This window comes from Colobus angolensis, unplaced genomic scaffold (assembly GCF_000951035.1).
Source record: "Colobus angolensis palliatus isolate OR3802 unplaced genomic scaffold, Cang.pa_1.0 Scaffold652, whole genome shotgun sequence".
NCBI classification, from domain to species: domain Eukaryota; kingdom Metazoa; phylum Chordata; class Mammalia; order Primates; family Cercopithecidae; genus Colobus; species Colobus angolensis.
The window spans coordinates 522,106-538,883 of NW_012120177.1; the positions used below are offsets into that span (position 1 = coordinate 522,106).

At 34.3% G+C, this 16,778-nt stretch overlaps 1 protein-coding gene across 1 annotated transcript in view; it reads left to right on the plus strand.

Moving 5' to 3' along the window:
• Nucleotides 1-16,778, plus strand: part of CCDC129 (coiled-coil domain containing 129) — a 141,666-nt gene that overhangs the window by 79,187 nt on the left and 45,701 nt on the right. Inside the window, exon 9 of the mRNA XM_011925692.1 lies at nt 3,673-3,730. Within this exon, the coding sequence (XP_011781082.1) occupies nt 3,673-3,730 (58 nt within the window). The remainder of the gene's footprint in view (nt 1-3,672; nt 3,731-16,778) is intronic.

A 16,778-nucleotide genomic window follows, 5' to 3' on the forward strand; every position in this document is an offset into this window, starting at 1 on the left:
GATGGTAGGCACAGAGACAGCCCTACAGATACACTTTACATCACTACACAGACATATTGTCGGGTATTCCAGGAGCAAGTAAAGGCATTCTTAGCCAGCCTGGGGCTGAGAGGATAAAGAAATTTGTAGAAAGTAAGGCTTAATCACAATTTTAAAAGAAGAATAGGATTGAGTCAGGTGAATATGCCTATTGGCATAGCTGCATCCCACAAAGATATAAAAATTATTTTAAAATATGTAGATGTTAAGGTTCCTAATATCTATGTATGTGTATGTATGTTTGTGTACATATATGCCTTGTATAATAATTAAAGAACCTTAAAATGTTAACCTGAATTGAAGTAGTAGCATTAAAATGAATAACAATAATAAAAGGAGGAAAAAAATACCTTTGGTCAAATGCCCTGATTTGAGGATAAACTGAGAAGGCACTAAAAAAAGAATTTTTTAAAACTTAATCTTGCAAAGATTATTTAATTACCAAACCATAGTTAAATTACTATAAAGAATGTCAAGTCGGCTGGGAGCTGTGTCTCATGCCTGTAGTCCCAACACTTTGGGAGGCCGAGGCAGGTGGATCACCTAAGGTCAGGAATTTGAGACCAGCCTGGACAACATGGTGAAACCCCATCTCTACCAAAAATACGAAAACAAAAACTAGCTGGCATGGTGGAGGGTGCCTGTAATTCCAGCTACTCAGGAGGCTGAGGCAGGAGAATCACTTGAACCCAGGAGGCAGAGGTTGCAGTGAGCTGAGATCGCAACACTGCACTCCAGCCTGGACAAGAGTGAAACTCTGTCTCAAAAAAATAAAAAATAAAAATAAAAAATAAATAAAAGGTAAAAGAATGTCAAGTCAACCTGCTATTAGCTAGGATCCAAACAAAAAGTGTCACCAAACTCCAACCCATTGTCAAGCCTCATCAGACTCTATTGTCCCTGAAGGTTCTTCTGCTTCAAACTAGACTGATTTAGAGAAAAATAATGTTCCTAGTATGCCATCGAAATTTCAAAGGAAAGGAATAGACAAACAGCAAATTTATCAAATTTGATAAATTTCATATAAATAAATAAGAAAAGAATGTTAGTCCTTGATTGGTATACTTTCAAGAATTTTTAAATTACAATTATTCAAGAAAATACTACATATTAGTATATATTTGGGGAGAGAGTAGAAACACACTCAACACCAAAATAAAGAAAGCAAATTCACATGTTTCTTTGGCACATAGTAGGTACTTAGTAAATATTTGTTAATTGAGTAAACATCCAAAGAATTTGACAATATTGATTTAATCGAAGGATGGCTTTCATAGGAAAACAAAATATTCTGTCAAATTTCACAACCATCTTGGTGTTATTATGTTCTAGGATTTGTGTGTGTGAGAGATTGTGTGTGTATGTAAGGCAGAGATAGTCCTAAAAATGATAAAAAAGAAACACACTACTTGAATTTCATTTTTAATAAAAAGTGCATATAAAATATTACATTCTCACTGGGGAAAAAATACTTGTTTCACTCAATACCAGTGGATGAGTAAATGAAGCTTGGGTAGATTGTATCTTAAACAGAAACCAATGCCAGATTTAATATTTATTTTTCAATGTCAAATTTTAAAATCCAATTATAAGAAATGAAAAATATGTGTGAAATTGGCAGATTTTCATGGCATTTAAAACAAGAGCCAATGTACTTAAATATCTAGCTATCAGAATTTCAAGTATGATTGGCCAAATTTTGCCTCCAGATCAACCAATGATGCTTTCCCTAAAGTTGTACTAAAAGCTGAATTTGGCAATGTTTGTCTCACTTCTCAAAAGTATAATTTCAACAAAATTGTGCATAGATTTTTTAAAGGAAAAATCAACATTTTTTTGTTTAATTTTACTTAGTAAAATTGAGTCAGCCCCTCTCTTTTTAAATTCCTAAATACATTAAGTGAATTTGATCCTTGTAAAATTTGCGCAATGTAAACTCAAGGTAGGATGCTTCTTCATATTCATAATAAATAATTTTTAGCTTTCCCTCCTGTTTGCACATAAGCATCCTATTCTCTAGAAGTCACATGTGAGAACATTAACCATATTATTAAACAATCCCAGTCAACATCTTGATTAGGTGGGGAATATTTCAAAAGCTATAACTATTTCTTTATTTTATTTTTTTACTAATTAATAAGTTTGGCTCAGGTGGAATAGCCCAGGAATACACATGGCTTTCATTTGAAATGAATGGGGCTTTTCCTTTCTTTTTCAAAAGACAAACATGTGCTTCACATTGCCCTAAGTGGATTTTTCTCCATGATAATGGTCATAGCAAAAACTTTTTATTTGAAAAGTTTGAAATGCAAATGACACTCACTGATTTGAGTTACCAACACCAGTGAAAATAATGCTAAGAAGTATGTCTAGTAGATTGCAAGTATAAAGTAACTTATTTGAAAAAAAGATACGAAGGATTAAAAAGAGAGATTAAAAATTTTTTCTTATTACAGTTGAGCTATATCCTCATGGTCTCCAGTCTATTCCTGGGTTAGAGGTCATTTTTGGCCATATGTACCACAATGTTTAAAATGTTTATGTTCTTTGATTCAGCTTTCAGTATTCAAATATCAATTCCAAATAAGTAATATGACACATAGATACAGATTTATGAACAAGAATATTCACCTCAGCATTATTTCTAATTGCAAAATTTAGAAAACATTCCAAGAGTGGGAGAATTGTTAAGTAAACTAATGTACTTCCTGAGAACAGCCTATTGTCCTGTCATTAAATATGTTTTCAGAGAAATTTTATGATGTGGAATAAAAATTCCTGCTTCAAATTTTTGAGCGAAAAATTTGACCACATGACAATATCCAGAATAAATGTATATAAAAGAAAACTTTCAAAGAAATACTCCAAAATGTTTTGGAGTAACAGTAACTGTTTTCTTATCTTCTTTTTATTTTTTGGAGAGATGGGGTCTCACTATGTTGCCCAGGCTGGTTTTAACCACCTGGCTTCAAGTGATCCTCCCACCTTGACCTCCCAAAGTGTTGAGATTACAGGCATGAGCTATCAAGCCCAGCCCTATTGTTTTTACCTTCTTTTTCTATGTATCATGTTTCTATAATTAGCTGTATTGCTATTTTAGAAGTAATACGCATCATTTTGTTTAATGATAACTTTAATTTTCATCAATACAGAAGTATTCATTAATTTCTTTAAAAATTTCAAAAATAAATTTTGTTCTAGCAATTCGGAAACTAAAATTTAAAAAAATGCTTAAGCATTATATAGCAACTAAATTTTCTGAATTACTTTCCATAAATTTATCAAGTCCTAATTAGCTTTCTCCAAATATACTTAAAGTTCTTTGGAAGCCAAAAACAATCTAGAATAGAAATATTATTATTTGAATGTCTTTCAAATGCACAACTTCCAGAAGAAGCATTGATCAGCCCACCCAGATGTGATCTTCCCCTTTCCTCAACTTCTTTAATTCTTTGAATCTTTATCATGGGTACCTTGTCCCCACTATCTCCTCCCAGCAGACTGTAAGTTATTTCAGTTCAGGATCTCATGTTTATCCTTCTTATCAGTTGCCAGTCTCATTATATATTGATTAAAATAAGTGAATTTATTTGACAAAATTTCTAATGACATTGATGTATTTTGATATCTTAGGTCCAGAGCTTTGAAGAAGAGACTGGTAATCCTCTTGACATGACTTCAGGAACTGTAGGTAAGAATTCATCAAGCTGTGTGATCTCATTAATTGTCTTTCAGAACGTAAATAACTGGTATTTAAATTTCTTAATATGTACAGAGCTTAAATTACCTGTAGCAGATACTCTACATTCATGCATCTTCTGAGATATTAAAAGCCTACTGGTAGGCCAGGCGTGGTGGCTCATGCCTGTAATCTCAGCACTTTGGAGGCCAAGACGTGGGAATCGCCTGAGGTCGGGAGTTCAAGGCTAGCCTGGCCAACATGGCAAAACCCCACCTCTACTAAAAATACAAAAAAATTAGCTGGCACAGTGGTGCGCACCTGTAATCCCAGGTATTTGAGAGGCTGAGGCAGGAGAATTGCTTGAACCCGGGAGGCGGAGGTTGCAGTAAGCTGAAATCATGCCACTGCACTCTAGCCTGGGCAACAAGAGCAAAACTCCATCTCAAAAAACAAAACAAAACAAAAAAAACTACTGGCAATGCAAATATACATGTAAATTTTAAAAGACCACAGAAACGGTCAATATCCCTGGGGCTAATGGTATGTGTGGCTTGTCTGACACTAACTCTATATGATCTGACTACCATAGTGGAATGAATTTCATGGGACTGAGCCTGACTGTGGGGAAGAGGGTACTTTTTCACTCCTTCCACCAACTGCTTCAAAGTGTACACGCCATTTCATTTAACTGGGTCTCAGTTTTTCCATCTGAAATAAAGAAATAAGTGCAGATAATTTTAAGTTCTCTGCTAGCCCTTGCATTCTACATTTTGTATAATCTTAATGTTAAACTCTCAGTGGACAGAGGTTCCCTAGATGTAGCTTTGCAAGTTTTCTCTCAGAATGATGCTTTAACATCCTAAACAAGAGAGAAGGAAACCCTTCTCTATTCCTGGTTTTTATTCCCCCATTCAGTTGTCACTCTGATTCAGCATTTCCATGGTCCTATAAGGGAGTTAGAAGTAGGCACAATTAGTCCAGCAAAATACAGCAGACGAAGCTCATGCATTTCCTGGAAGAAAATATGCAAATTTTAAATTTAATTTAGTGCTGTGTCAAACACATCTTTTTCATTACAAAGTATATGTATGGGCCTCATTTTGCTAAATGCTGTTTAGAAATTATGCATTAGTAATTATAGGGTCCTGCTGATTACATAAATTGTTATCCTGCTCTTCGAAGTAATTACCACATAACCTGCATTGTGGCTTATAAGACAAAAATAAGCATCTGTTTTCCATCTAATTGAATGCTTCTCAATGAAGCTGGAGGTCCCCTTGCCAACAGGAATTGCCTTCTCTGACATTCTATTAAGAGGTCAATTAACACCATGTAAGTCGCCCCAATCATTCCAAAAAATTATTTGGGAAGTTAGACAAAAATTACTAATCTACATTTCATCTCAAATTGAGAGAGCAAAGTAAGGTAGGTGAAGGAGAGCCTAATGGATAAAATCTGAATTATAGTACAGCAAATGTGATTTTGTTACTTTTGAAAATAGTGTTGTTAACCAAAACAAACATAAGACTCAGAATAAATATGTAAAATTAGTTCAATTAATGGGAAAAGGAAATTATCATATGTATGTGATAACTGTGTGTGTAATCACTTTGAGATATTGTATACATGCATTTTTTTTTCTCAAAGTATAAAACAATTACTTCATTTTAAAGATGAAAGCACATGGACTATTTTGACCAAAATATTACAGCAGTAGTGATGCTGTGCTAGTTTCAGCGCCACTCACTCAGCTGCTTCCTGGCTCTTGAGATATTTCCTCTTGGAACATTCCCTCTGGGAACGCAGCCCCTATGTTGTGCGAAGCCCAAGTTACATGAGGATGCCACACGTGGACTCCCTGGTGGACAGTGCTGCATGAGCTCCACATGAATACCATCTTTGATGTCCGGCCTGAACTTTCAGATGACTCTAGCCCAGGTGCCATCTGATGCAACTACATGAGAGAATCCAAGAGAAAACCACACTGAGCTGGCCAGCCCACAGAATCAGGAGATAGCAAATTGTTGTTTAAAACACATAGGTGAAGGTACGTGATGAACCCTTCAAATACCTTTAAAATTTGTTAAAAACCAGTATTAAGAGTGTATTGCCTCTGCTCATGTGCAATACTGTGCATACTAGCAGAAAGATTATATTTAAGCATTTCCTAATTGAATGTGAACAAATTGACTTTATATAGAAAATTGGGACCCAAGGCCACAAATATAATATCCTCCCTGAGTCCCCTAAAAATAAAATGTCACTTAAATGACAAGGGAATATAAGGAAAAAAAAGGAAATATATAATAGTGCTATTTAAAAGGAAGAAGAGGAGGAGAAGTCTATCACTCATATTCTATAAGACTAGGACTTTGTGTGGGATTTATTGTGGACGAAATTGCAGACAATTCTAGGTAAAGAGCTCACCTAGGAATTAAAAAGATAAGTCTACTGCAGGACTATACTAACATGATAAGGTAAAAATTTCCAAGAGAATCTCACTTAGCTATCAACTTGGATAAGATATGCCTTCCCTGCCACCTTATAAAATCATCAAACCAAGCAAAATTATAAGATTTAGCAGTTCAAAAATCAGAAGTTATTCAGAATAAATGTCCACTAAAAAAAAATGATTACAAAGAAACATGACAAATCCTCAGGAATTACTATTCTCAGTGAGTTGTATGAGGACATGGCATCTATGTAAGAGAAGCATCTCCAATGAGTAGATTCCTTTCAGGTAAAACATACAATGCTTGATTCTGTTTCTGATGCTAAGTAACTCCTAACAAGCCAACCCTCCCACAGAGAATAATCATAAACTCTGGACAAAATATTTTTAAAACTCCCACATAAAGGCACTGAAGAGTGACCAAAAGTGAACAGAGTGTGGAGGGTGTTTCAACACATAGAAGGAAGGAATGGCACTGGGTGAGTGTCCTGTTTTTTAAAAGCTTTTTAGCTTGAGGGTAGGCTCCAGTTGACACTGTCCTAAAACTCTAATAGAAAGTAGCAGTATTGGCTGGGTGCAGTGGCTCATGCCTGTAATTCCAGCACTTTGGGAGGCTGAGGTGACTGGATCACTTGAGGTCAGGATTTCTATACCAGCCTGGCCAAATGGTGAAACTCTGTCTCTATTAAAAATACAAAAATTAGCCAGGCATGGTGGTGGGTGCTTGTAATTCCAGCTACTGGAGGCTGAGGCAGGAGAATTGCTTGAACTTGGGAGGCAGAGGTTGTGGTGAGCCTTGATTGTGTCAACTGCACTCCAGCCTGGGCAACAGAGTGATATTCCATCTCAAAAAAAATAAAATAAAAAGTAGCAGTCTTACCAGTTAAAAAAAAAATCAGAATATAAAATTTGAGGAAATGATAATAGCTGATAAGAGAAGGGGGAAAATCACAGTAAGGAGAGAACCAAGGAGGAAAATCTTCAAATTCTAGGAATTAAATCTTTTCAAATCTCTAGCCAATTGTTGAACCAAACACACATGGAAAGGACTTAAAGAATCTGTTAAGACTAAAAGATGTGAACTGAGATTTTCATTTGGAGTTTGATTCCAGACAAGTTCCTTGCCTCCTTAAACAACATACCATTCACAATATTCAGGAACAATGAAATTATACTAGACACATGAAGTAATGAGAAAATATAACTCATATGCAAGAAAAATGGCAATTAATGAAGACAAACCATGAGAAAGCCCAGATGTTCTAATCAGCAGATAGGGAGATTATTATAATTATGCTGAAGGATGTACAGGAAAATATGCTCACAATGAATGAAAAGATAGAAAATCTAAAAAAATAGAATTATAATAAATAATAAAATGGAAATTCTGTAAATAAAAACTATGATTTCTGAAATTCAATATTCATTTAACATTACATCAGAAACAATGAAAGAAAGACTTGGTGGATTTTAATATATCTATAGACATTATCCAACAATCTGAAGATCAGGAAAAAGATTTGAAAATTATAGAAAATACTTATCTGAGTTTCAGAAGCCTGTGAGGCAATATCAAAGGTCAAATATACATGTAGTTGCAGTCTGAGAAGGAAAGGACAGAGAAAACTGTACAGGAAAAAAATATTTGGAGAAATAATGGTGGGAAATCTTCTAATTTTGCTCAAAGATTTACATTTACAGATTCAAAAAGCCAGCAAACTCTAAGTGGGATAATTACAAAGAAATTACAAAGAAAACCACACCTAAATAATACTAGGATCAAACTGATAGAAATCAAAGATAAAAGAAAATGTTTAAAGCAGGCACACAAAAATGACATATTGAATACAGGGGAATAAAGATGTGAATGACAGAAGACTTCTCATTAAAAACAATAGAGACCAGAAGACAGTAACTATGAGCCAGAAATCTATATGCAGCAAAAATATCCTTCACAAGTAAAGATAAAATTTCAGACAAACAAACAAAAATAACTCATCACCAATACCCATGTACTGTAAGCATTGCTAAAGGAAACTCTTTAAGCATTGCTAAAGGGCAGGGTATCGTGGTGTTGTGTACCATATGTTGATGTTATACTTGACAATTTATAGCATACAGGATGGGGGAGTTGGTAAATGAACAAAGATACCTACAAGATTTCTACATCTTACATGAAGTGGTACAATATAACTTTAAGTAGACTGAAAAAATAAGGATGTAAAAGAGACAAAAAATGAGAGGTATAGCAAAATGCTAATAAAAATGTATATACATATATATGTTTGTGTGTGTGTGTGTGTGTGTGTGTGTGTGTGTGTATATAGTTTGTTTGTTTTTTGAGATGGGGATCTCACTCTGTAGCCCAGATCGAAGTGCAGTGGTACAATCCTAAATCACTGCAACCTTGAACTCCTAGTGTCAAGAGATCCTCCTGCCTCAGCCTACCAAGTAGCTGGGATCATAGGCGCACGCCACCATGCCCAGCTACTTTTCTAAAATTAAAATATAATTTTTAAAATACAATAGAATTAGTAAGAGACAGACTGGTACATATATAAAAATGACTGAAAACTAGGAGATGTTTGAGAAATTACTTAAGAACTAAGTGGGAAAAGAAAAAGAAATGAATATAATAAACAAAATGTCAAGGAAGACGGATCCAAGAAATACTACATAGATGTAAGAGGTGGTTGCAGTTGGACTCTTAATGTCTTAAATTTTGACTGGGGTTCTAAAAAAGATATATATCAGATACAAAGTCAATATGTGACAAGCATATATATGCAGTTTTCTAAGGCATTTGTAGGAATCAGTTCCACAACATTGAACCTTTCAGCCATCATGAATATAAATAGGGGACAAGTTGCAGAGAGAAGAAAAAAATGGATGAAGATATTTCATTGGAGTACACTGTTTCCCTGCTGCATATCCTCATTCCTTCTTTGGAGGAAGATTGAGGACACTAAATTTCACTCCTAAGCAGTAGGAAGCCTGCAAGGAGATTACTCACAGAGCAGTGCCATTATATTTAACAAATACAGACACACTGTGACAGGGACTGTTCTAAATGTTTCATACACTTTACTTAATTTAATCCTTAAACCTTTAAGGTAGGCAGTATTACTATTTCTGTGTATTAGATGAAGAAACAAGCACGGAGAGGTTAAATAATGTGCCTCAGTTTCTTATAGAGTTCAAAGTGGTGCCAGGTTTCAAATTCAGCCTGTCTAGCTCCAGAGTCTACATTCTTGAATGCTGTGCTATGCATCTGGAAAATGAGTCCCTTGCATCTGAGAGACACATGGCTCATGCATGAGAACATCACACTGACTGTGGAATGGGCTGTGTCTCCAGGTCAAGAACTCTAGCAAGCAAGAGAGGTGTTGACCCCAGTATTTCATCAATTATAAGATGAGTGATTTTTCCCAATTTGTCATCCTTGCAATCAAGATACATGTTATAAATGATGACAGGACTTAGTTTAATTGCTAGAGAGTTATTTTTTTCTCATTATAGAATAATGAGAGTCTTAAACCTGATGGTATATAATATTCGATGACAGTGGACATATGGAAAATGTAACGTCATCTGATGAAACTACTGGCCCGGCTATGAGACACATGCATGCAGCCATAACAACATAAACACTCTTGATTGGCTTTCTGCTTTGAGAATCAACAATGAGACAAACGGGGAGACAATTCTGGTCACATAGCAAATTAGAAATATTAGCAAACTGAGTATTTTGAAGATAAAAATGTAGCTGTTGAGAAGTGGTTGATGGGAAGTGTCAAGAAAAACTGGTGAAAAGGGTAGGGACTTTCTTCCAAAGAGAAAAATAGATGGTACACTCAAACTGGGTATCCATGAGTGGTGTTCACGGAAGTAGGAGCAAGTTTTAGCAAAACCAACAATGAATGGTGCCAAATCCTAGGTCTGGAAACATCAGGGTGACATTGCCACTCTTAGGATCTCATATGGAAAGGGTTAAAAGCAGTTGTCTTTGGGGAATTTACTTTCCATGACACAATATTTTGGCACTATTTGATTTTTTAATGTATATATTATACTTTGATTTAATTAATAAATAAATAAAAATTGCAACAAAAATGGTTTTTACTAAATTCAGGTACATCAATGAAATGAAAACATCTAACTATGACAGTAAAATGTATAAAGTAGAAGGATACAGTGGGATGAGAGTTAACTCACACATTTCTGGACCAAAAAAATGCAGATTACTTACAAAGAGAAAAAATTTCAAATATCTCATTAGCAACATAAAATGGCAGATGGGAATAAATCAATACCATACAATTTAGAAGGGGAAGAAAATGTCAACCAACAATTTTATACCCAACCCTACTCTTTTTATGCACAAGGGCAGTATAACGTCACCCTCAAAGATAACAGGACTCCCCAAGTATATCATCCACTACCTTTCCAGGACAATGTCCTCAAGTAAGTGAGACCATGGTTGGAGCATGAATTTTGGAGCCAGCTTGCCTGGATTCCAATTCCACACTCTAGCAACTGCCAACTGCGTAACTTTAGACAAATTACTCAATCTCTATGTTTCTGTGTCCTCATCTAAAGAAAACAAAAATAAGCATAATAACAGCATCTATCTCATGGGATTGTTAAAAAGATTGGCCTAATATATGTAAATCCCTTATTTTATGTATCAACTCTTTTTACTACCATTCAAGTTGATTAAGATGTTACCCAAAATAAAGTACTCTGGAACAGCGGTCCCTAACATTTTTGGAACCAGGGACCAGTTTCATTAAAAGCAATTTTTCCACAGACCAAGGCAGGTGGGTGGTTCCATGATGAAACTAATCCACCTCAGATCATCATAAGGAGCGCACAACCTAGATTCTTTGCATGTGTAGTTCTAATCGAATTTGTGCTCCTGTGAGAATCTAATGCCACCACTGATCTGACAGGAGGCAGAGCTTAGGTGGCAAAGCCCATTTGCCCATCCACCGCTCACCTCCTGGTGTATGGCCCAGTGCCTAACAAGTCATGGACTGAAGTCAGGGGTTGGGGAAGCCTGCTCTGCATTAATAAAAATAGGGTACGGAAAAGTTGAACTCAAGTAATAAAACCAGGAAAGGTTAATTGGGAAAGGTTGGACCTAGAATAAGCAAGAAATAAAGACAAAAATTAATCGGGGTTATAATACTAAAATCTAATAATGCTTACTTTAAAATGAAAGAAAATATTTTTAATAAAGCCCTTTAAAAATTTATCAAAATTTCATTTAAGAATTAACGGTCGTGCTGGGTGCAGTGTCTTATGCCTGTAATCCTGACACTTTGGGAAGTCAAGGTGGGCAGATCACTTGAGGTTAGGAGTTGGAGACCAGCCTGGCCAACATGGTGAAAGCCCATCTCTACTAAAAATACAAAAATTAGCTGGGCATAGTGATGCATGCCTGTAATTCCAGCTACTGGGGAGGCTGAGGCAGGAGAATTGCTTGAACCTGGGAGGTGCAGTTGCAGTGAGCCGAGATCCCACCACTGCACTTCAGCCTGAGAGACAGAGCCAGACTCTGCCTCAAAAAAACAAAAACAAAAACAAAAACAAAACAATCATGCATCATTACATACCAAGTAGTTAACATCTAATATATAAAGGCTGACTTTATCAATTTGTAAAAAGGCCCCTACAAATCAGTGAGAAAAACAAGATCTTATTAGATAAGGGGAATGGAAATACATAGGCAGTTCAAAGAACAAATATAAAAGCTCCACAAACAAGATTGACTTCACCTTTTCACTTATTACATTAGCAAATAATTAAAAGTTAAATAATACAGAGTAACAGTAAAAATGTGAAACCGACACTCACCCACTGTTGTTTGGAATTTAAATTTTCATAATTACTTTAAAATGTGACCTGGTGGTATCTCATAATTTTAAATGGATGCAGCTTTTGATGTATTTATTCCAGTTCTGTAACTTGACCTGCCAATAGACTGAAATGTACACACAAAGAATTTTACTGTAATATATATAATGTTCATAATAACAACTAGAGACAAGCTAAATGCCCACAATAATAATCTACTTTTAAAATTATAGTACATCCTTACATCAAAACTATTCAGTCATTATTTTTTAAAATGAGGAAGATTTTAATATCTGTTTATATGGAAAGGTCTCTGAGACATAGAGTTGTTAAATGAGAAAAAAGTTACATGCAAAAGAGTCTTATCTATACACTCCTTTATATTAAAAAGAGTGTATCTATGGTTACATACCCAATAACGATGCTTTGGTCAATGACAGACCACATATACAGCAGTGGTCGTATAACATTATAACACCATATTTTAACTGTACCTTTTCTATGTTGCGATACCCAAATACTTATCATTGTGTTACAGTTGCCTACAATATTCAGTACAATAGCATACTGTACAGGTTTGCAGCCTGGGAGGAATAGGCTGTACCATCTAGCCTAAGTGGGCAGTAGGCTATACTTTCTGTTTGTGTAAGTCCACTCTATGATGTTCAAACAATGAGAAAATCTACCTAAGTGTGCATTTCTCAGAATGTGTCCCTGTTGTTAGATGTTAAGTGACAGATGATTGTATAATATTTCTACTGGGGGAAAGGCACGCACAGATTGCTTCTGGAGAAATGTATAAGGAACTGTTAATGGTGGTAGCTTAATAAAAGGAAAACTGATATGTTTTAAATTAATTGGCATATTTTAATTTTCTTTTGTTACCATGTGCATATGTTATTTTCAAAACACTACGCAAGAAATAATTCTGGCAATACCATAGAAATGGATACAATAAAAATGGGAGGTTTTAGCTGGGTGTGGTGGCTCACGCCTGTAATCCTAGCACTATGGAAGGTTGAGGCTGGTGGATCACCTGAGGTCAGGAGTTCGAGGCCAGCCTGGCCAACATGGTGAAAACCCGGCTCTACTAAAAATACAAAAATTAGCTGGGTGTGGTGGGTCCCAGCTACTCGGGAGGCTGAGGCAGGAGAATTGCTCAAACTCAGGAGGCAGAGGTTGCAGTGAGCTAAGATCGTGCCATTGCACTCCAGCCTGTGCAACAGAGCAAGACCCTGTGTCTCAAAAAAAAAAGGCGGGGGGAGCTTTTAATATTCCTTTGGTCTTTTACACATCAAGCATAAAATAATACAAGAGAATAAAAAGATATTAATTAATAATATGTACTCAATAGAAAAATATTAAAATAAGTACTATTTGCCAGTGTTCTTGGAATATTTATTAAAATATCTAACAACATGAAAATGCAAAGATTCTTTCATGATTTCTTTTTTTTTTTTTTTTGAGACAGAGTCTTGCTCTGTCACCCAGGCTGGTGTGCAACCACCTCCCAGGTTTAAGTGGTTCTCCTGCCTCAGCCTCCTGAGTAGCTGGGATTACAGGCATGTGCCACCACGCCTAGCTAATTTTTGTATTTTTAGTAGAGATGGGGTTTCACCATGTTGGCCGGGCTGGTCTTGAACTCCTGACCTCATATGATCCACCCACCTTGGCCCCTCAAAGTGCTGGGATTACAGGCTTGAGCCACCATGCCCAGACTACACACACACACACACACACACACACACACACACAAACACAATATGAGCCACACTTTTATAGATATAAATAGAGTGTAGTAACACTTGAATTCAATAATAGAAGAAAAAGTAACATTTTCTAACCCCAAACAAAAAAAACCAAAATGACAAACCCAGTACTTGGGGGCTGGGTCCTCCATCCCAAACAAAGGTATAGAAAAGTATAAGTTAAAATTACAAATTCAGATCACTTGAATAAAGACATTTTATATAAAATCATAGAGTTCTACCACAAGCAGTAATCTGAGGCAAATTCAGAGCATTGATTGTTTTTATTATCTAAGCAGAAAAAACTAAAATAAATTATGTATTTGCCTCAAGAAGTCATCATTAAATCAATAAAACAAAATTAGAAGTTAGACATTAATAAAGATAAGTAGAAATTGGTAATGTGGAAAGAAGAAACAAATTATTTGATAAGTAAAATCCAAGCACTAAATTTTTATAGGAAAAAACCCACAAAGTTCAAAAAACTGAAAATACATACAAACAAAATTAGAACATCAAAATAAAATTAAAGAAAAGAAGTATAGTCACTGATATAGAAAATAAATGACCTAACATGCAAAACCCATTTTAAAATTATAAAGGAATACTAGTACAACTAATGTAATTAAAACCAGAGATAATTACTATTGATGCCACTTAAGGAAATTTAGATAGATAAATATATTTTGCTTATGTCATTTATTTATATATTGATACTACATTACCAATATTTGTATCATATATATAACAAAAATTAATAAAGTAACATAATAGAAAAGATAAATAGACTAATACCATAGGGGAAAAATAAATAAACATAAACTAAGTTTGTCAGAAATTACTTCTGAGAACAGCAATGAGAAAAAAATTGCTATATGACTGGTTCTTTCAATTTTTCAAGAAAGAGATAATTTCTTGCTTATGTAAGTCTTTCAGATAATGTAAACATTTGTAAATCTTCCAAGCATCTTTTAGATTTTAGAGAAACCTGATAGGAAATTCTGACTAAAATGTCTCAGAAAATTGATACATTCCACTTATGAAAATAGATGCAAAAATGTTTAAATAAATAAATAAACTAATGGTGATTTAAGTACGATATTTTAAAATGCTAATACTTGAACAAATAGCTTTTAGTATAAGCTATCAAAAATGTTTTAACAATTGAAAAACTAATATAATTTAACTAGTCATAGGATAAAGGAAATACTTGACATCATCACCTGGATAGATTTTGAAAAAGATGTGTGCATAAAAAATACTTCCCTATCATCCTTTACCAACAGAAATTGAAGATAGATGACATTTCAGATAAATTATTAAATGTAAAAACACCCTCAAAATATAAAAGGAACAGAAGTAAATGTAGATGAATATTTATATAATTTTGGAATAGAGAACGGTTTTTTAAGCTCAGCATGAAATAGCAATTAAGCTGATTAGTTTTTACTATCTAAAATTGAAAACATATATTTAAAAAATGTAAAATTTTAACAGTTAATGATAAAATACAGTAGAAGTACATAAAGATTTCTTACAAATTACCATCTAACAAGAACCATGTTTTTTCATAAATTTGAGGATGGATCAACATCAGTAAAATTATTTAATAAAGCACATTACATTAACAGTTCTAAAAAGGAAAACAATGTTAAAAGATGCAGAAAAGAAACATAACAAAATGTAATTGATCATAATTAAAAAACAAAACAAATGAACAAACAAAAACTCTGCATGTAGAAATAAAAGAAAGATATCTTAACCTAATTAGGGGCATCTATCAAATCTTGATAGCAATTTCAATCTCAACAGTAAAATCTCAGACGAAATCCCATTAAACCGGGAATACAACCTGCCCACGTTACTTTTATTCAACGTTAAACTAAAGGTAAAAGCAGAAAAACAACTCAATAAGGTAAGAAGTTCATAAACTAGATAAATGTTCACTTTTGCCGACAAAATAACTGTCTGCATACAAAACTTGAGAGCTGACAGGTGTGTTAGTAATAAGGTTTAACAAGTTTGTTGGATATGAGAGCAAAATGCAAAAATCAGTCTCCATGCGTCAGCAATAACCAATTGGAAGCACATTAAAGTAAGGAAAAAAAACCCCACAACAACAGATTCTTTTCACAACTTCAACAAGAACAATAAACCTATTTAAGTACCTTATATTTAAATGAATACTTTTAGAATATTTATTGGGAAGATTATAAATATTACTATGTCTTATAAAGGAGAACTAAATAAAAGCAGAGGTATGATATGTTCATAAATGGGAAAACTCCATATCAAAAAGAAATAAACTCTCACCAAATTAATCTAAAATGCAACATAATTTCTGTAACAATGCTAATAAGTTTGTTTTACTTTTCTGTAGGACTTGCAAGCTTGTCCTCAAATTCATATGTACCAGTAAAGGGCCAAGGAAAGCTAAGACTATTATAAAGATCATGGAGAAGAAATTTTCCCTGCTAGAAATCAACTTATTATATAGAAATTGTAATTAAGACAGGTGCCATATTTTTAAAAATGGATAATAAACCAATGAAATAAAGAGCTCAGAAATAGACTCCCTGATATAAAGCAATAAGTTAGAACACTTCAAAATCAGTGGAGAAAGGATAGACATAATTGAGACAGTAAGGTGGTTATCCATATAGAAAAAAATAGAAAATTAAACCCTTGGCTTGACCCATATGCAAAGATAAATTCCAAGTATAGCAAGAGTGTAAGCGTAAAAAGTAAGGCATTGATACTTACAAAAGAGAATACAGAAGGATACATTTATGACCTCAGGGTAACAAACCATTTCTTAAACAGGACACAAAAAAGTACACACTATAAAACGAAACTGATAAGATGACTTCATCATAATTGTCAACATTGGTTCAACAAAGACAGAATAAAGTTCAAAGACAAGTCACAAAGTAGGAAAAGGTAATTTGCAATTTAGCTACAATAAAATATTAGTGGCTAAAATAGCGAATTTCTTTCT